The sequence below is a fragment of the Ambystoma mexicanum genome, chromosome 3q (assembly GCF_040938575.1).
Source record: "Ambystoma mexicanum isolate Mex_15411 chromosome 3q, UKY_AmexF1_1, whole genome shotgun sequence".
In the NCBI taxonomy this organism is placed as follows: Eukaryota; Metazoa; Chordata; class Amphibia; order Caudata; family Ambystomatidae; genus Ambystoma; species Ambystoma mexicanum.
In genome coordinates this window covers 798901149-798922150 of record NC_090926.1, presented here as the reverse complement: position 1 = coordinate 798922150, position 21002 = coordinate 798901149, and the positions used below count along the sequence as shown (strand labels likewise).

The window sequence follows — 21002 nt, the reverse complement described above, 5'->3', positions numbered from 1 at the left end:
GTGTTACACAGCACCCTCCGTGCCGTGACACAGGGGTGTCGTAGCGACCCCCAAACATAGACTCCATACCCTGGGGCTGACTACTGTCTCCCAGGGCATGTAAAGTCCCCATTGACTTTACTAGTCAATCTCTGTGAACTAAACCAGTACACCCCATCTTAAAATGGAAGTACTGGAAGGGGTTAATAGTTTTTCCCCCTATGTTCATTTTCGAGAGGGTACCTTAAAGTCCCCCTCTACAAAGTTTCTGGCTGGTGGCAGTGGTTACTACCTTTCATATTCGACCGCAAATATTTTCCTATGGGATTTTCCCATTGTTCAAGGCTAATACTTTTACTGACAGCCTCTAACATACTGCCGGTTTATTTTATTATTAACTTTACTCTGGTAGGTTTTATTTGCCAGAACTTTGATATAACTTCTTTCTCGAGTCTGACTCCATATTCCTAACCCAGGTCGGGGATCCTTTGTTCGCTCTTTTGGCGGGCTTCTGCCAAGAAGCCCTCCTTTCGGCACCTCTGAGTCTGGGGTGGGTCTGTTGTTTGGGAGGGGGAGTAGAACCCCTGGAGAGAGTTGCCACAGCAACTTGGGTCGCACTCTAACCTGATAGGCTGGAGGGTCTCCCGCCAAGAAGACCACTCCACTGTGTGAGTGACAGCTAGGCTGAATGAAGGGGTCTCTTTCTGCATAAAAGCAGGGTCCTGAGGACTGGAAGAGCAAGACGTCGCCACTGGAACTACAGAACCGAAGGGGAGACACGCCACAGACATCTTCAGGATCTACACCACCGGTGAAGCCCTGCCGGATCGTCTCACCACTTTTCTTCCACACGACGAGAGGAGATCTTCAGCGAAAGAGCCTCCTTCCCTTGAGCTGGTGGGGCCAACCAGTTCACCTCTGGCTTCCTCGGACCTGCCTTGGTCGAATCGACAGTGCCCAGCACTTGGAGACCGGATAACCAAGCAGCTAGCGACCCGGACCGCGATTAAAAGGAATGTACCTTTTAAGCTTCGTTTGGCAGCACCGCGGCTGGCTTCATCCCTGGGTAGTGCAGCGACTCGAACCTTCCTCCACGACGAGAGCCTCTCTTTCTCTGTTGGATCCCTCGACCTGCAGGAACTACCAGGAACAACCGCCACCGCAGGAGCCACTTCTTCACGTTTAAGGTACATTGTTCCGCCAGGCCGCCCTTTTTCCGTGGTAGCCCTAAAGGTGTTTTAATTCCTTTTTTTTTTTTATTTTTTTTTTAAACTTTTATTTTTAGCGGCACAAGGTTACATGGTGCAGGCAGCAAGGCCACAAGTTCAACACGTGTAGAAGACGTTGCAATACATTTGGCAAGGTACATTGGTCACAGCAATACAAGGCAGTGGTCGCATGAGATATATACAAGTAAGTGTGCACATAGTAGGGTTAGTTACAGCGGAGTGGGAGACAAGCCAGAGCTGGAGGCACTTGTACTTCTATTGTTAAGGTACGTGTTGAATTCCGTCCAGATGTTACGGGGGCGAGATGTAACAGGGAGCATAGATATGAATTCCTCCTCGCAATTGCGTGACCAGGTAAGCATCTGGAGCCATTTCCGGTGAGCCGGAGGGGAGGGATTTTTCCAATTCTGAAGAACGCATTTCTTGGCAACCATACATGCAATATTCAGAAATCTAGCTGAGCATCTAGTGTCATCGGTCGCCCAGGCGCCAAACAGGACGGCCAGAGGATCCGGGTCAATAACGACTCCAATGATAGCAGAGAGAGTTTCAAGGATACCCTCCCAGAAACTAAGCAGTTTGTTGCAAGACCAGAACATGTGTAGGTGATCGGCCTCTGTCGCCCCGCAGCGGGGGCAGGGGCGTGCCGCAGTATGAGCGAATCTAGAGGTTCTGTATGGGGTATAGTAAAGTCTATTTAGGAGTTTGTACTGCATGGCACGAAAACGGAAGTTGAGGGAGACTCGTTGGGTGTGCAGGCACATGTTCTCCCAGGCCCCATCTGATATTTCCAGGCCCAGGTCGTCGGCCCAGCCATCTCGTGCCTTGAGAGTGGGAATAGGGGAGGCAGCCTGAAATATCTTGTAGAGTGAGGAGACCACGCCGCGGGCGCCCCCTGAATTGGCAATGTATGCGATGGCTGGGTTGTCCGGGGGCTCGTCCGGGAATGTGGGCCATTTGGACCTAAACGCGGCCCGCAGTCTATAATATTGGAGGGTTTCCAACGCGGTCCCGGTGTGACCCGGTTTCCAAGATCGGGGGTCGATAAACCTACCTTCAGGGTAGAAGTCCGTCAGTGCATGGTATCCCAGCTCCCCCCAGTGTCGGGCCAGCGCTGCGTCATGTGTGGGTTCCAGGCCAGGAAAGGCCCACACAGGAAGCCACTTGTAGTACGGGAAGGCACCAGGCATCTGGGAAAGCATGCGAGACCAGGCCAATAGAGTTGTGTAGAGAGGGTCAATAGGAGAGTCGGGTATGTATTGGTAATGCAGTAACGCGGACATTAGGTCGATGCCGGTGGTCGCCAAACTCTCCAGTTTGACATGGGGACGTGTTGGTGCACCAGGATACCAGTGGGTGGCATGCTGGGCCTGAGCTGCGTGCCAGTAAAGTGATACATTCGGGGCGGTGAGTCCCCCTAGTTTGTATGGGAGTGTCATGTCCGTCCACTTTTTGCGTACTGCGCCCGCGTGCCAAAGGAACTGAGCAAACAGTGTGTGCAGTCTGGCAAAGTAGTTATTTCCAGGCCACACGGGTACGTTGCCAAATGTGTAGAGGAGTTTGGGGAGCAGAATCATTTTAATGAGGGAGAGCCGTCCAGCAATGGAGAGCGGGAGGGCACGCCACCTGAGAAGTTTGGTTTCGACAATGCGCGATACCGCAGAGTAATTGTCAGCGAGAAGGGAGGACTTGGCCAAGGATATGTGCACGCCCAAATATCTAAAACCATTCGGTGACCAACGGAGGGGGTATTCAGAGGCAGGTTGCTGGGTGGACTTAGTGAGCGGGAAGATCTCTGACTTGGAATAATTGATAGTGAAGCCGGAGTGAGTGCCTATGCGGGTTATGTCCCTTAGTATTGAGTCAAGGTGTGTTGCAGGGTCTCTGATGTATAAGAGAACATCGTCCGCATATAGGGAAATAATTTCGGGGCTGTCTTTCAGTCTTATACCCTTGCGGGCATGGTGAGCACGGACATAGTCTGCCATTGGTTCAATAGCTAAGGCGAACAGTATTGGAGAGAAAGGGCATCCCTGTCGGGTGCCTCTGAACAGTGTGAAAAGATCAGAAGTTAGTGTATTGATCCTAACCCGTGCCACAGGGGAAGTGTAAAGCAATTTTATAAATCTAATCATGTTCGGGCCAATACCCATATTCTCAAGAACCAGCCAAGTATATCTCCAGGAGACCATATCGAAGGCCTTCTGGGCGTCCAGTGTGACCACCACTGCTTGTGCCTCTTGGTCAATGCGGGACATTACGTTAAACAGTCTCCTGATGTTGTGGGAGGTGGACCTGCCCGGTACAAAGCCGGCCTGGTCATCGTGGACCAGATATGTCATAATGGGCAGAAATCGGTTCGCTATAATTTTTGCAAAGATCTTTGTGTCGAGGTTCATTAGGGAGAGGGGTCTGTAGGACCCACATTCGTCGTCGGGCTTATCGGGCTTGAGCAACACCGTAATGGCTGCCTCGCGCATAGAGAGGGGAAGAATAGAGACTCGGAGCGATTCATCCCAGACCTCGAGTAGCTTGGGGGCGAGTATGGCGACGTGTTCTTGATAGAAATCGGCGGTCAGACCGTCGGGCCCCGGGGCTTTGCCTTTGGGTAGATCAGAGATGGCTGTAACTATCTCGTCGAGCGTGACTGGAGAGTCTAGTTCGTCACGGGCAGCGGAGGAGACCTCAGTGGTGGGGATCGAGTCAAGGAGTTCCCGCATGTGCTGTTCAGTGTGCTCAGCAGGCTGAGAGTAGAGAGATCTGTAGAATTCGGTAAATGTGTTCAGAATTTGTTGGTCAGCCCATTGAGTATTACCCTGTTCATCTTTAAGTGAGGTGATTTGCATTCGGCCAGATTCCCATTTAGTTAGTGTCGCTAACGTTCTCCCGGGCCTCTCTCCCTCGCCATATTTCCTGGCCGCTTGAGGGCGACCAAGGAAATGTATCTCGCTGACGGCGAGTTTGTTGAAGGCTTGGAGTTCCTCAGAAATCTGGGCCAGAGTGGCGGGGTCTGCACCAGAGGCGCCTTGCAGTTCCAATTGTTTCAGTTTGCTTTCTGAACGGCTCAGTGCTGTTCTGATTGATTTCAGCACCCCAGCTTCCCGGGAGATAGACATTCCCCTGATATACACCTTAAAGGCGTCCCACCTTACGGCGGCAGAGGTATCTCGGAGAGAATTCATTTCGAAGAAGGACAGAATATCGTCGAGTATTTCAGCCTTAAATACCACATCTCGCAAGGCGTCGGATTTAAAACGCCAGGTGCTGAACGTCGGGACGGGTACTCCTAGTCTGGCTGTGAGTGTGATCGGGGCATGATCAGAAAGCGTGCGGGGTAGGATCTGGGAGCCCAACACCCCTCCCATGACACCCTTCGAGACAAGAAACAAGTCAATCCTAGAAGAGCTCCCATGCACTGATGAGTAGTAAGTATAGTCTCTAAGATGTGGGTGTAGCGACCTCCAGGCATCGCAAATGTCGAGGGTCTTAATGTGAGAGTGCAACCTGCGGGCGGCACTGGACAGAGGCCGTGGGTTGGATCCAGTCCTATCTAGGGCTGAATCAAGAATAAGATTCAAGTCTCCCCCCCAAATGACCAGAGTTCCCACATATCCCAGCAATATAGTGGCGATCTTATCAAAAAAATCAGGAGAATCGATATTGGGGCAATAGGTATTGACGAGCAGATATTCTTTGTTGGCCAAAGTGCAATGTAGTATGACATAGCGTCCCTCAGGGTCAGTGTAGTTTTTATGCAGTGTGAACTTGATGGATTTATGGATCATGGTTAGAACCCCCCTGGATTGAGTGGAGTAGGAGGTAAAAAATCTAGTAGGCCCCCATGCCGGGGCCATAGTTCGGGGGATGCGGCCATTGGAGTGCGTCTCCTGCAAGAACAGTATCTTACAGTTATGTCTGTTGGCATATGCCATGATTTTGCGCGCCTTAGTGTGATTGCTTACCCCTCGGACATTCCATGACATTAAGACGGTTGCCATAACTGTGCCAGGCGTCTCATTATGTGACACGTGTTCTCAATGAACGTCTCGGACCCAACAATAGTGTGCGCCCCAAGGGTTGAGGCAAGATTTACGAACGTGGCCCATTAGTGCCGGCCACATGCAACCTCGTGTGCCTTTTGTGGATAACACCCGGTTTCCCCCCCCCACCCTCACCACCAACCCATGATCAGCAGTGTACATCCCACCCATCCCCAACTGTGCACAGTCGGACCGACCCCAACATGATCCTGCCAGTGCAAAAGCCCAACAGGGGCGAACCAAAAACAGAGAACTAGGAAGCAGTGCAATCGCAATGGGGTGCGCTATTGCCGTGTGTTAGCACGCTTGGGACACTAAGGCGTCCGTGAGAAATTAAACAGTGTTTGCGGTTTAGTGAAGGATGTCACAGCCGTTACCTATGGCCGTGCCGGCCTGGATGTGTAGTAGAGAGGCATAGCATTTGACGAGAACAAGAATCAACATGATCACTTTGAGTAGATCAGCAACATGCACGATAGAAAGTGCGTATCCGAGGGCTAAGGGACCATGAGTATAGCCCAGAGGGCATGAAAAGTAGGAATACAACAGCAGGGTAGTAGTGTGGATGGACCATGGATGATGAAGCCCTCAGATCGCTCGAGTAGGCGGCGATCCGAGAGAGCAAGTTTCAAATTAAGATCAGACATTTCCCATATCATCTCCAACAAGGGTATATCCAAGAGCTGTGCAATCGCAGCGGGGTGCGCCGCTGCCGTGCAGGAATGAACATTGTTAGCGGACATATCGAGAGTACACCCCAGTTCCACCTAATGGGGCACAGGGAGCGACCCGCATCCCACAGGGATCCAGCAGCCCAGCCCAAGCGGGAACATGAGATGATGCATACCCAGGTGCTCGTGGAGGGAGGGCAATGGTTGTTGCCAGAACAAAGGAGCTATGCATGTCAGAGAGCAACAGAAGTAAATGTGGGAGAATAACTTGAACGGAAGGACTGTTGCTCCCCAGAGAGCGTAAATTAAACCTGCATAGGACCACATTGTATACCAGTGAATGCAGAGGTGTGGTCACTCATGGATGTGAACAAAGAGTGGCATGAGTCGATCTACCAATAAGCATAGCATCAAAGCATCTCAAAGCAAACATAAAATTCACTCATTATGCACAGTGTCATCAGCCGGAGGGTGGAGAGGAACATGTGCCTCGATGAATTTAACCGCCTCAGACGGCACTGTAAAAAAATAAAGTTTGCCGTTGAACGTGAACTTCAAGCGTGCAGGGAAAAGTATGGCGTAGGGGATGTGCCTTTCCCTGAGGAGTTTCTTCACTCCGAGGAACTGGCGACGCTCCTGTTGAACTCCGGTGGAAAAGTCGGGGAAAATCCTGATCACCTGCGAGTCCATTCGTAACTCGCCTTTTTCCCTTGCAAGGCGGAGGATTAAGTCACGGTCTTTGAAGCTTAGAACCTTGGCAATGATAGGCCTCGGAAAGTCACCGGGTTTGGGCCGGGATGACAGTGCTCTATGGGCCCTTTCGATGGTGAAGAAGGGAGACATGTCAGGGTTGCCCAGTAGTTCCCTCAGGAGGTCTTCGACTGCCGATTCCAGTCGACCCCTCAGCGCATTTTCAGGGACACCAACGATGCGTATGTTGTTTCTGCGCGACCTAGATTCAAGGTCATCACACTTGGCCTTGACCGCCTTCATATCCGAGACCAGAGTGGACACAGTGCCCTGAAGTGTAGAAATATTATCCTCGTTGGTGCCAATTCTATTTTCAGTCTCCGTGATTCGAGCCCCCTGTTGATCCAGTTTAGCTCTGAGAGAGGCCACGTTGGCATTAATGTCATCAAGCTTTTCGTGGAAAGCTGCAAAGTTTCTGGCCATGGATTCCATTATCGCTGTGAGGTCAGTGGTGGGTGCCTCGGCGCATGGCGGGTCGTCGGCTGGATCGTCTGATGCGTGGGCCGAGTCAGGCCTTGGGGCGGCTTTAGCGAATTTATCCATGGCCCCGGTTTTATTGATATTCCTTGATCTGTTAGACATCGTGGATAGTGTTGCAGGGGCCCTGAGTGGGCAGAGTAAAGACACGAGTGAGGGGATGCAGGAGAGGTTCAAGGCCAGTGATGATGGTCCGGCACGCCGGTGTAAACAATCCTGACAAAGGCGGCAGGGGCCACGCCAGCGGGGAGGTGTAAAATAGTTGCAGGGATCAAGCAGGGATCAAGCCGCCCCAGATAATGAGGATGGAGGCCAGAACAGACCTCGAGTGAGCACCACAGAGAATGCAACCAGCAGGAGTGGACGCCGCCCGGGGCAGTGACGGCGGCGCCCAGCAAGGAAGGGTGATGGCCACGGTAGCAATCCGGGGACCGCTGTGCCCGGAGGGGGGCGGCAGCGGGCCAATCCGGGTCCGGTGGGGTGCAGGGCCCCGCAGCGCCGCAGGGCATGGGCCCCGAGAGCAATCAAGGCGGCGCAGGGGCCAGCCGGGGCCGCGCAACGCGGGGGGAGAGGCCCAGATAGAATTAGGCCCGTAATGGATTCAGGGCCAACACAACCCCGACGCGCAGCGGCCCCAGCAACCCCTCACCTGGTGTGCGCCGAGCGGTCATCCAGTCCGGGAGCGGGAGCTAGTGTCGTTCCTCCGGTCCTCGGGGTCCGCCGGGGGCGGATCAGATCCCCACAGCGGCAGCAGGATACAGGCCGGGCGCGGGCCGGCGGACCTCCAGCCGGGCGAGGCAGCCAGGAGGGCCGCACCGCCCAGGTGTCGAGCGGCGTGGAGGAGAGGCCGCCCGGCCGGAAGGACCGGTCACCCAGGCCCGAGGGCCACGACCACGGAACGGGGAAAAAAGTCCAGGATGGCCGGCGCAAGGCACGGCTCAAGCTGCAGCCGCCGGTCCAGCGAGGGTCACGGTCCACCTCACAGCGCCCACGGCGCGGCCCGCGGGGCACCACGGTATGCGTCACAGCAGGCGGGCCAGTGGGAGGATGCAGCAGGGGAGGCAGTAATGGAGCTGCGGGAGCCGGGCAGAGAAACCCCGATGGGCCTCAGGCACCGCGGCAGCCCGGAGGTTCCCGCAGCGAAGATCTCCGGCACCCAGGATCCGATTCGGGCCAGGAACGCAGCAGCGTGTAGCCCCCGTTATAAGGAGGATAGGGGGTCGGTCGAGTGGGCGCAGGGATGTATTAGCCCGCGGATGTCATCGGGTGAAGAGCGGCTTTACACGGAGCTCGAGAGCTAGGCAGCCATCTTGCTGGCTGCTCAACAGCGCCCCCCGTGTTTTAATTCCTTTAACTACTTGTGGGGTCGGCCGCCCTCGCTCTTAACATTGTCTTTTGCCTCGCATCTACCTCTTCAATATTTTTCTACTAAAGACTTAACTGCAGCTCCAAGAACATTTTTGCTCCTAAACTCTTGGTCCTGTACCACTGACTCTGGCTCAGGCCTATTGACTCTGGCTGATTTGTTAGATCTGCTCTCACTAGATTGGTTTTCAATGAGAAATGTGTTGATGCACCTAAATCTTCTAAACATTTCTTCCTTCCTACTGTTTTAACTTGTGGAGTGCCATTTTGCTCAGTTTTCATTCACTTATCTTTTGGCTAAAGTGTTACTGTGCATTACTTGTTCACAAAACTTCAGGGAAGTGTTGCTAGGGGGTGTCTGAAGATATTTTGGTTTAACTTGTGCTTTCCCTCCCTTTCGTTGAATTGCTAGAGTGCCATTTGTAGTTGGTTTTAACTGTACCATTTTGCTCAGTTTTCACTCTACTGCAAACTTCTCTACAGTTGGATAGGGAGTTGTATTTACTTTTCCTTGACTGAATTTTAATTTACTTTACCAACTGTGATTATGTGTTGACAGAAGTGTATAAAATAAATATATATTCTCTTCTTAATACAAAGCTTTGGTCAGTGTTTCCTTGCTCCATAGTACTGTTCTACCTATTCTGTAAACCCTGAATACTGCTCATCTCCCTCTTGAGATAAGTCCGACTGTTCAGCCACAGCTACCAACTAAATCTTTGTGGTACAGAATGATGCCAAAGGGGATTTATTGCTCTCACCTGTAGGCCTAATCTGGTGTAGTGCTCCCAAAGGGAACTGCACTGGATTCCGCCTAACAAACTGCGATCCTGGAACTGCTTGTCTCACTCAGAGTGTCCTCTCGTGCTCCGCCTATTATCTGTGTGGGGAAGTGTAATGGAAGTCAGGTGTGTTTGATGGTCAGTAATTGCCTGACCATAGTATTGGGATATGTCAGGTATACCAGTGAAAGTGTTCGTGCAGGAAAGGGGGCGGGGGTAAAGTTTCCATACATCCTACTGGGTGGGATGAGGTAAAGGTGTTGCCGGGAAGAGAGGGATACCACGTCTCACCATTAGGTATCCCACGCCCAAAGACCCCTCACCCAGGTGATCCTCCCGCACTGGTCCACCCCTAGGGACTGGATCCAGACGCGATGGCTGTGTTTTGGCCACCTGGATGACAGATCCCTGAGGACTAACAGGTGAGACACCTTCTGGTTTCTCACATCTGCTCACTCTTTCATCCAAGAAATAATGCTTTTCCAGAACTGGGTCACCGACCATTTCACAAAAAAGTCTGTATTGGCATCAACTCCTCTTTTCAAATATTGGGTCACCAACCCTTTCTTAACATTTGTCATATTCATACCAATGTACATTTTCCAAGCATTGGGTCACCAACCCTTTCTTCACACTGTTAGTATTCAATTCAACCTCTCTCTCCGAGTATTGGGTCACCACCCCTTTCTTAACAATGTTTGTATTTGTATCAAACTCTCTTTCCAAGATTTGGGTCACCAACCCTTTCTTAAAACTGTTTGTATATATATCAGTTCCTCCAATTACTTTAATTGAGCTTTCTCGTCCGGTTAATGATATGCAACAATAGCTGTGCAGCTTTAGCGTTCCTTCCGTCTTTTTCTCCTTCAGTTCTGAACCCGTGCTCCCAGCTCTTTAAGATGAGATAGCAATACCCTTGAGATGGATGAGGATGCATAAATGTATTCAAACATCAATAATGAAAATGACTCAGGTAGTTGGCAAAAGGATAGCTGTTTTAATATCAATGATCTAAAACAGGGAGCACAACAGACATCAATGGATGTCTCAGCGTAAAGACTCTCAATGTATTTTGAAAAAAAGCTTGCTTATATAACAGAAAATCGTCATAGGTGACGTTAACCCACGTATTACTAACGTCATCCTACGTGGCAAACTACAAAAACCTAGTGGCAAGTGTGATAGGGTCTAAGGAATCATCCAAGTATACGATCCATACTCGTCTAGGGCAGTGAAATAAAGTGATTTGTTTCTCAACATCAGGTGCGGCAACTAAGCCCTTCCCCTTAAACATGTCACTATGATCTTCACTAATTATACAAAGTCCCATTGGCTACACAATTATAGAACCCTTAATCATGTGGTCCTCTATCATTGTTTGGCTTCTAACATCCGTCAGTACCTTTCCACCTACGTTTAGCAGCACACAGGCTGAGCATCCAGGTGCTGTTGAACTCGTCTTAACCATAGCTTCCCACCAATTAGCATAATCATCTATCATCACCTCAGTGGTCTGCTGTCAATTAGGACTTTGAATTTACCTGTAACTGTTGTTCTCCAGCATGGGTCTGGCATGGATTCACATGCTCATGAATATTCCCCGTCGTCAGGCAAGGAATCCTCGGTAAAGAAAAAATCAGTATGTTTCGTATCTGATCTATCTTTCTTAGTAGTAACCAAGTAACCAATCACTGGTCTCTGGGTCATACTGCACCCAGCCAATGACTGCCCTCTCCCTAAGCCCCGCCCCTGGCAGCCATCCTCAGATTTGGTAGCACGTAAAGTGGCAGTATGACCAAGTGAAGAGCCGCAGAGGGGAAGGAGGGAGGGTTCGCATGTGAATCCATGTCAGACCCATGCTGGAGAACAACAGTTACAGGTAAGTAACTTGTTCCTTCTCCAGCATGGGGTCTGGCATGGATTCACATGCTCATGAATCTAAGAATACATAGCAGTAAACAAATGCACAACCACGGGAGGTGGCAAGGCTCAACATTGCATTACATAAAACTCGACATTACGCATCTCTTACCTCCTCAACAGGCTCACCTTAAGCGAACAAGTTGCGCAGCACTGCCTGGCCGACTCTGGACTCCTCCCTGGAATCCCGGTCGACGCAGTAGAATCTCGTGAAGGTGTGCGTCGACCTCCACGTAGCAGCCCTGCAGATGTTCAGCAGTGGCACACCAGACAAGAACGCCGTGGTAGCAGTGATCGCTCTGGTCGAATGGGCTCTCGGACGGCCGGGCAACGGTCGGTTTGCCAACCGATGACAGTGCATGATGCAGCCAAAGAGCCATCTGGAATGGAAGCCTTCGAGAGAGCCTTCCCTTGGTTCACAGGTCCAAAGTTCACAAACAGCAGTGATGTCTTCCAAAAACTCTTTGTTCGGTCCACGTAGAACTTCAGCGCTCTAGCTACATCCAGCAAGTGCAAAGTCCTCTCGGCCGGCGACGAAGGTGACGGGAAAAAGACTGGTAACACGAAGGGCTCGTTGAGATGGAAGTCCGACGGCACCTTGGGCATGAAGGAGGGGTGCGTCCTCAGCACCTCCTTTGTCTCGTGGAAAGTCAAGTATGGAGGCTTGCAGGAAAGGGCCTGAATCTCTCCCACGCGTCGTGCAGAGGTGATGGCCACAAGGAACGCTGTCTTCCATGAAAGGAACTTCAACGGAGCTGAATGCAAAGGCTCGAATGGCGGGCCCATGAGCCTGGTCAGCACCACGTTGAGCTCCCACGCCGGGGCTGGAGCCTTCACCGGCGGGAACGATCGGAACAGTCCTTTCATAAACTCCTTCACCAGTCGATGAGACCACAAGGATGGTCATCCTGTAGTTCAGGTATATCGGGAGATCGCTGCCAGATGTATCTTGATGGAAGCGTGAGCTAGTCCTGCTTTGGCCAGCAACAGTAGGTATGGTAGCATTTGAGGTGCCGTAATCCGTAGAGGGTTGATCTTCTGTGCACGGCACCAGACAGAGAACCTCTTCCACTTATGTCCGTAGTACTTGAGAGTTGAGGACGCCTTGGCCTTTGCAAGAACCTCTCTGCAGTCAGCCAGGATATCATACCCTCCAAACGCTAGTGCTGCAGGAGCCAGGCCTGCAAGTTCAGCGACACCGGGTCGTGATGAAGAATGGCACCTCCCTCTCTGGAGAGAAGATCTGCGTCCGTCGACAGCTTGACTGGTGGGGACGCTGATAGGTCCAGAAGGTCCGGGAACCAGATCTGTCTCGGCCACGCTGGTGCGACGAGGATCATCCTGCACCGTGACCTGAGTTGGTTGATGAGTCGGAGCAGCAACAGCAACGGAGGGAATGCATACAGGAACAGGCCTTCCCAGGGGAACGAGAAAGCATCGCCCATGCTCCTCGGTTGGGGAAACCTGCTGGCGAATCTGGGGTTTGCCCCATCGCTGGAAGAGCCAATCCACTTGATCCTGGCGTAGTTCCCACTCTAGTCGCACGAGCGCAGCTCCCTGCTGAGCGAGTCGGCGATGGCGTTTTTTATTCCTGCCAGATGGAAGGGAACCAGAAACATCCCCTGGGCGACGGCCCAGTGCCACAGATCCTCAGCCTCCTTGGATAGGGCTGGGGATCTGGTGCCACCCTGCTTCCGGATGTAGAACATTGTGGTGGTGTTGTCGGTGAAGATCCTCACAACCTTGCCCTTGAGGGACGGGAGGAACGACTTGAGCGCCCAGAACACGGCCCGCAGCTCCAAGATGTTGATGTGGAGAGACCTCTCCTCCGGGAGCCAAAGGCCTCTTGCGTGGAGATCTCCGGTGTGCGCACCCCATCCCTCCAGGGAGGCGTCCGTCGTCACCATCTCCTGATGTGCCGGGGTCGGAAAGTCCGTGCCCGCCGTGAAGTGTGCACGGGTGCGCCACCACTGGATCGCCTGACGGAAAACCTCGTTGAGCGGGATCTTGTCCTCGAAGCTGCCCGCCGCTTGCATCCGGTGGGCGTCGAGGAACTCCTGTAGAGGACGCATCCGTAGTCTGCACAGGCGCACTAAGTAGATGCATGAGGACATCATTCCGAGGAGGGACTTGATGGATCTCACCCTGGCCACGTCCGTGGCTAGCAGGCGCTGCACCTTGCCTAAGATGGCCTTCGTCCTTCCCTCAGACGGAGACGCCAACCGCTCCACTGTATCGAGCTATGCTCCCAGAAACAGTGCCATCTGCGACGGAACCAAATGGGATTTCGGGTAGTTGATGGAGAATCCCAGCTCCGTGAGTAAGCGGACGGTCTTCGCCGTGTGCTCGACGGCGAGCTCTCTTGTCCTTGCGCGGATGAGCCAGTCATCCAGGTAGGGGTAGACGTGGATCCCCTGCAGGCGCAGCTGCGCCGCCACTGGTGCTAGGCACTTGGTGAACACCCTGGGTGCCGACTTCAATCCGAATGGCAGAGCTCTGAATTGGTAGTGGCGTCATTGGACTATGAATCTGAGGAACTTTCGGTGTCCTTTTAGGATGGGGATGTGGAAGTAAGCATCCTCCAAATCCAACGACGATAGGAAGTCGCCGTCCACCAGCTGTCTGTGCTGGAGGGTGACCATCCTGAACTTCTGTGCCTTGATGTATTTGTTCAACCGACATAGGTCCAGGATGGGGCGCCAACCGCCTGTCTTCTTTCTGACAAGGAAGTATCTTGAGTATACTCCGGAGCCTCTTGGGGACGAGCTCGATGGCACCTTTCTTGAGCATCGCCTTTACCTCCAAAAGCAGTTGAGGGACGTGATTTTCCTTCCTGGCCACGGGAGGAATGCGGGGCCACTTCTTTTGGAATTCGAGAGTGTGCCCGTGGGCCAGGGCATCCAGCATCCAACGGTCGGCGGAGATGGACTCCCACACGCTGACGAACTTTGCCAGCCGGCCTCCCACCGGGGTGCTTCGGTGGGGGCCCGACGCTACGGCCGGTTCAATCTTGCTTGGAGGCCGCCTTGCCGCAATGGCCTCCTTGGCGATGACGCCGAGACCTTCCTTGCTTGATGCAACCTCTGTAAGCCTCCTGGGACGAGGAGCGGGCCACCTGGGGGTACATAGAGGAGCCACCACCTGATCCCTTGGAGGCCCCATGTCTGCCTCCTGTGCTCCGAAAGGGCCGTCGTTGCTGAAGGACTCCCAGGGCTCGGGCCGTCTCTGTGTCGGCCTTGATGGCCTGCAGCGACTCATCCACTGTTTTCCCAAACAGGTTGTTGCTGTCGAACGGCATGTCCAAAACCCTGGTCTGCACGTCCTGACGGAAGCCTGTCGCCTTGAACCAGCCTCGTCGTCGAAGGCAAACACCGTTGCCTAACTGGCAAAACCCGGTGTCGGCAATGTCCGTTGCCACTGTTATGGCGTGGTCCGACGCCACCTCACCTTCCTGCAGAATCTCCAGGGCCTCCACCCTCTTGTCGTCTGGTAGGAAGTCCAGTAGGAGAGCTATCTTGTACCATAGCTCCCTGTTGTAACGGACCACAATAGCTAAGGCGTTGGCCACCTTAATTGTCGTCGCCGCCGACGAGATGACCCGTCGCCCCATGGCATCCAATTTCTTACCCTCGCCGTCAGGTGGAGAAGTAGAGGTTGAGGCTGTCGCCCCCGCTGCCTTCTTCTTGGCCGCCGCTGAGACGACCGAATCCGGCATAGGTTGAGCCCTGAGGCACAAAGGGGCGGCATCGGGGACCCGGTACTTCTTCTCGTACCTGTCCCTCTTGGCAGGCGTCGTGGACGGGTACTTCAGGATCGCAAGTCCCTCGTCCCAGATATCGTCGAGTAACGGTACCGCGAGGACCGTCTTTCTCTTGGCCTCTCGCCGTTGATAGAGGAAACCTTCCTTCTTCTGTTCCTCGGGGCAAAGCTGGAAGAGCTCGGATGCCCTGGCGATCATGGCATGAAAGGAGCCAATTTCATCGAGCGGGGAAGCCCGAGGGAGTGGTGATGGAAGGTCCGTCCCGTCGTCACCACCGTCGTCGTCATCCGTCCCCATCGTTGCATACGTCGCCATGACATCCCTGGGGTCCGGCCAGGGGGATGAGGGCTCCACGGGTCATGAGGGCATGAAGGGAGGGGGGGATGAACTCTCCTCCGCTTGTTCGAAGGGCTTCCCGACGGGCCCGGTTCTGGATCGTCCGCCGGGGTTCGTGGTAATCTCATCCTTATCTCTGTGCATAAGGTTTGGATTGCCAGCAAAATGGCTGCCGAGTTGTCCTGAGGCTCGGGCAATGGCTGCGACGTGAGGGATGGCCGCTCCTCCACTGGGGCCTCGTCGGCGCCACCGTCGCTTTCTTCGGCCACCTCTTCGGGATCCCTCCCGTGGGATCGTACCTTCTCGAACCTCTCGTTGAGGTTCGTCACAGTTTCCACCAGCTCCTCCTGAATCCGTGCCCGTAATGGCCACCGCCCCCCCTTTTTTCCAGCGGGGTCTTCACGGGGGTCTTGTCGATGGGCTGGAAAGAGGATTCCCTCCGCGGTGGCAGGGAAACTCTGGGCCCCGAGATCGCCTCCACTGGTGTCGCCTCCCCAGGCTTTGCCAGGGCCGCCGCGACTCCCTCGATAGAGGCCTTAGCCAGGAGAATCAAGGCCTTCACCACCCTGGACGCGCTTGTGGCCTTCACCTTGGGGGAGGGTCACCGCCTCGCTCCCCCTCGGCCGAATCCTTCAAGATCGACCAGGGCCTCTTCAGAAGCTTACCCGGGTTCTCGGATTTCCTCTTCCCCGAACCAGAGCATTGGCTCGTGGTTGATGGTGCCAGGGAAGGCGCGCCCTGCCTGGCAGCCGAAGAGCCCGAACGTTTGGCGCTCCCGTTGCCCGCGGACTCAAGGTGCTTAGCCTTCTGTTGGGCCCCCCGTCGCCGGACCGTTTCTTCTCCTCACCTGCTGGGTCCTTCTCCAGCCAGCTGGCGAGGCAGGAACGACGATCCCTCATGGTCCGTTCCGATAAGTTTTTGAAGAACGCACAGTCCTTCTCCACGTGCGTCTTGTCCTCATGAAGGCAGTAGAGACATCTCAAATGCTCGTCCTCCTTGAAAACATTCTGTAACCCGCATCCAGGGCAGTTCCTGAACAGCTCGGATCCGGGCATCAAGCTTCACTTGTCCTGGGCCATGTCCATGGGTAGGCCTCAGATCTGATGGAATCCCCCAAGAAGCGTAGCTCGACGAAAACTTCAACCTTGAGGGGCGTAGAAAATTCTGAAACGGGTCCCCGTTGATCGGAAGTAGAACGGTGGAGCTTGAGGCTCGATTTAACCGAAAAATTAGAAAATCTCTTTGAAAAAGCGCGAAAACGCAGTAAAAGCTCGAGAGCTATAGCACGAGGACTCCCAACACTTGAACATGCGGTAAAAATCTGAGGATGGCTGCCAGGGGCGGGGCTTAGGGAGAGGGCAGTCATTGGCAGGGGGCAGTATGACCAGTGATTGGTTACTACTAAGATAGACAGATCAGAAACGAAACTGATACTGATTTTTTCTTTACAGAGGATTGCCAGCCTGACGACGGGGAATATTCATGAGCATGTGAATCCATGCCAGACCCCATGCTGGAGAAGGCACACTCTGTCCTCGTGCGTAGGTGTGACCACCATGCTCGTCCAACTTCTTCTCCCCACGTGACTGATGACCACGAAATCGAGCTTCTAGTGTATTAAAATACTATTTTTCTAATAGACCTCTGACGTCTTCTTGTTTTTGTCTATGCCTCCTGACCAGGAGCTTCATTCTTTCATATGATTTGTATCCAATGTCTGCTCACCCCAGCCTGATAGACCCATGGCTTTTTGGCTCATCCAGCTTCGCCTTTCTGAGATTCGCCTTCAATTCACTTGTTTTCTAGCTGCGACACACTGAAGAGGCCTTCCTTCTTTTGCTCAGCTCTGCTATTGTACGCAGTGGAAACATCCATTCTTTACCGACTCCAATATATATGTACATGTTGGCGCATGCCGCAATCTATTCACTATAAAGCTAGCCTCAAGAATACTTCGTCTGCTTGCGTTTCTTTGCACATTTACATGTGTAAAATGACTTTATATCTTCAACGTTTCTGTAACATAAGTTTCTTCATCTTGAGCCCAAAATGTCACTTATCTTCGATACTTTCTTGATGCCTTATAGAATATCTGCATTCTCTAGTCTCTGCATCTCTTCTATGCACGTCAGTCTTGCTTCGTGTGACGTCATCAATCTGCTCTTTCATACATTTGTCCTGTTTCTTCCGGAATGTCATTCAAACGACCATCGTACTGTCTCGTATGCAGGTATGGTTTTCTCAATGGGAACCCTGCTTCCAGAATTCTCAGGTATCTGTAGTTTAAATGGTTCTGCACGTATCTCATACACTGGTTCCCAACATATAGGCAATATGGGTGAGGTGATTGAGGTGGGGGTACTTCGCTCCTTCTCTACAGTTCGCTGTCTGGGGGTGCAGTTAGCTATTTGCCTCCCGCTTAATCTTCCTTTGCTTCTGGCGGCTCCAGCTCCCTATAAAAAGAAAGCAGCAAGCTTCTCTTGGCACAGTCTCTCTGCACGCTGTTTTTGTCAGCTTCCTTGCTGTGTGCTTGCCGCTGGTGTTCCAACCGACGTCAACACAAGCTACGCTGCGTTCTGCTGCAGTTTATGCCTCTCAACTCATGCCTTCACGCAGTGTGCTCCACTACAGCCCACTGCACAGCTGATCGGCATCTCTCAGACCTCCCGAATTGAAATTCGACTCTCTTCTGGTTGGCTTTGCTTTATATTTTTTATTTACCAGGGCCAATCCATAATGAGAAAAGACTAGACCGGTCACTCCTGTTCTCCCAAGTGCTTCGCCTGAATTGGGGCCTCTTCAATGTCCCAGTAGTAAAAAAAGGGGGGAAGCCAAATGAGGTTGTTGGTCAAGAAAACGTGGGAATTCTTTATCTGCGTCACAATAAGCCATACAGGCATGTTGTAAAGCCACATGGGTGTCATGAAGAATAACATTTAAAGGTTTATTTAGATTCATTGTTTTCCTGCCTTTCTGGAGTTTGTCCTCCCCTACATAGTCCTCCCACAGATAACCATCCCCACGGTCAGAGTGGTAGCTTCTGCCTTTCCCTGGCCACGTAATTGAAGCTTCCGTCCAGAAAATCAGTGGCGACGTTGCTAGATTCGTCACAGTTGTTATGGGTGGGATATCAGTGGTGTGTTGGGAGCTGTGAATTTTGGTTCCCAGTTCAGCCCCACAGGGACTGTTCAGTAAACAGTGGCTAAGGTCAGTACCCAGTCCAACAAACAGAAATTAAGGTTAGTATCAGCCAGAGATTGTCAAACAAAGCCTCACCTCAGCACCACCCAACAAACAGCAGAGCCTTGGTTCATGCTAGAGACTGTGAGTTCTATCCAAGATAGAACTTCATGGAGAAGAGGAAAAAAGAAAAACAAGTCTTACTTGGATCCCAATGGAAATCCTGTTCACCCCTGCTGCCCGGAACTCCTTAAGACGAGAGGCCTCAGCGGATGTTGGGTTGGCTTCCAAAGTAATTTCAGCATCATGTGGTAGCTGAGCATTCTTGGACACGACTTCCAGGACCGATGCAATAGTGAACCCACTGGCCAGGCTTGGGGTTCCACCACCAAAGAATACAGAGGAGATCCTTGAGTAGAACAGAAGAGATAGAGGAGCGATTTACTGGGTAGAAGAGGGGCAAAAGGAGTTGCAAGAGCAAACAAGAGCTTGACCAAAGGTGATGCCACATACGGATTGTGAGAAGAAAAAAGAAGAAAGAATCATGTGACATACACTAAGCCTGTTTATTGTATCAGAGCAGCTTTTTATAACTGTACACATTTGGAGTGCTTATAAATGGATGAAACCAGTTTTGAGTGCTGTAGATTTTCAATTGGATAATCTGTTGACATTCAAGTTAACAATGGAATGAAGTCAATATCCTCTCTATGAAGTTTGACCTTATGTCTCATTGTAAGAACACCAGAATAATTGGCCCCCATTGTTCACCGTTGCTTCACTCACAATCAATGCAGAGAGGTACCTAAATGAGGGCTAAGTTCCTTCAAATGCCTCTTAAATTTCAATGGGGGACATATTTAGCACACTTTGGGAAAAGTCAGCATGACATGTAATTTCCGGTCTAGCCATGCTTAAAGCGGCATATTTGAGTCATAGGCCCAAGCCACAACGCATATGCACATTCATATTTAGTAAATGTGAGAAATGCACATTACTTTCAGGCGAGGCTAAGCTAAAGTATTTATAATTGTACATTGAACAGAAAACAGTGTTTACATTCGAGACCTGGGACTTGCCTCGCTTAGTGTAAACAATCTCTGTGATTGCTCTCCAGGATTTCTGTGATGAGTGGCAAGTGTTCCGCTAAATGATAAACAAAACTGAGATAGCAATATGAAAGAACTACAAAATGACAAAACAAAATACAGACGTTCCTGTGGAGCGTTTTGCTGTTGGGCAGCTTTTTAAAGTGGTTGAAATGTGCATTAACCTTGTTTTTAGCACAAGCAATCTTTTGAAGTCTCACAGGAAAGATGATGAGCACTGATAATGAGCTTGTTTGGCCAATTTCAAGCTGCTGCCCAACTTCAAACTGCTGCCCAAATTCAAGCTGCTGACAGATATATATGCTATTAGGAGGTGTTAACAGTGAAAGCCCAGAGAATATAAAAAGGGCTGCATCCAAGTCCCACGGAGGTAGATTTTGCTGTGCGCAGACAGGGAGCTGGAAAGAAGACAAGAGGAAGACAGAACGCTGGAGAGAACAGCACTGGAGCAGAGGGGAGGGGCCAGGTCCCTCTTTTTCCCTGGCTGGATTTCAAAGCTGCTAAAAAGATTGTTTGACTTTTCTGAGACATTGCAAGTCCCTAGAGGGCTCTCTCTACTGACTTTTGAGCAGAACGTTTTGATTAAGCTGTATGGGGAATAATTTTTACTTTTCCCCCAGAAGGCAAGACCTCTCACAACCTCAATTCAAATTGGTTGCAAGCTGACACCATGGTCAATTCCAATTGACATTAACTCTTTTTGGATAATTCTTCCTCAATTGTTATGCATTTTGATGAAATGTCCATGGTCTATTTTAAATGATGGTTTTTAATATTTTTGGGCATTCTTTTGCGACTGTGTAAACCACTTCAGGCTTCTCCAGCTCTCATCCACCTGCCCATTACAGATAGTGAGTATTGGAGGTGGTTTACACTTCATTGATATCACATTGAGATTGATATAGAGGTATTGAAGTATTGAAAGGGGGAGTGCTTTTAGGTGCTTCTATGAAGATTGCCTAGCAAGATTTGGTAAGGCAGGTAGCTGTTCTTTGAGATGACTATGATGTCCTGGAGAAGGTTGATCAGTTTCGAGTCTTGAGCAGATGTAACGGCAATGAAAAAGATTGCTGCTTATTCATTAATTACTTTTTGTATTTTAAGTGTGTTGTGTATAGTGTCAAAAATAGTATGAATATTTCAATATTACTTATTTCTCATTATTAAAAGATTGACATATATGAGAGCGTAAGAAGCATTTACTGAGTGTTCATTACTGAATGTCTGAACATGAACTTCAAGAGTGGGGTGTCTAAGTACATGTATTGTGTATTGATGTGTTATATATGGTACATGTATTTTAATACACTTATGGAGGGTTAGAGGAAGGTATGAGCAGTGGACTATCAAAAAATAAATAATGTGACATTAGAAACCTCTCAAGCTCGCCTGTGCAGATGAATG

The 21002-nt window shown here is 51.3% G+C and overlaps 1 protein-coding gene across 1 annotated transcript in view; it reads right to left on the bottom strand.

The window, feature by feature from the left end:
- The window catches only part of RSAD1 (radical S-adenosyl methionine domain containing 1), a 218393-nt gene that overhangs the window by 141647 nt on the left and 55744 nt on the right, over positions 1 to 21002 (bottom strand). The window contains exon 3 of the mRNA XM_069654886.1: positions 18694 to 18898. Within this exon, the coding sequence (XP_069510987.1) occupies positions 18694 to 18898 (205 nt within the window). The remainder of the gene's footprint in view (positions 1 to 18693; positions 18899 to 21002) is intronic.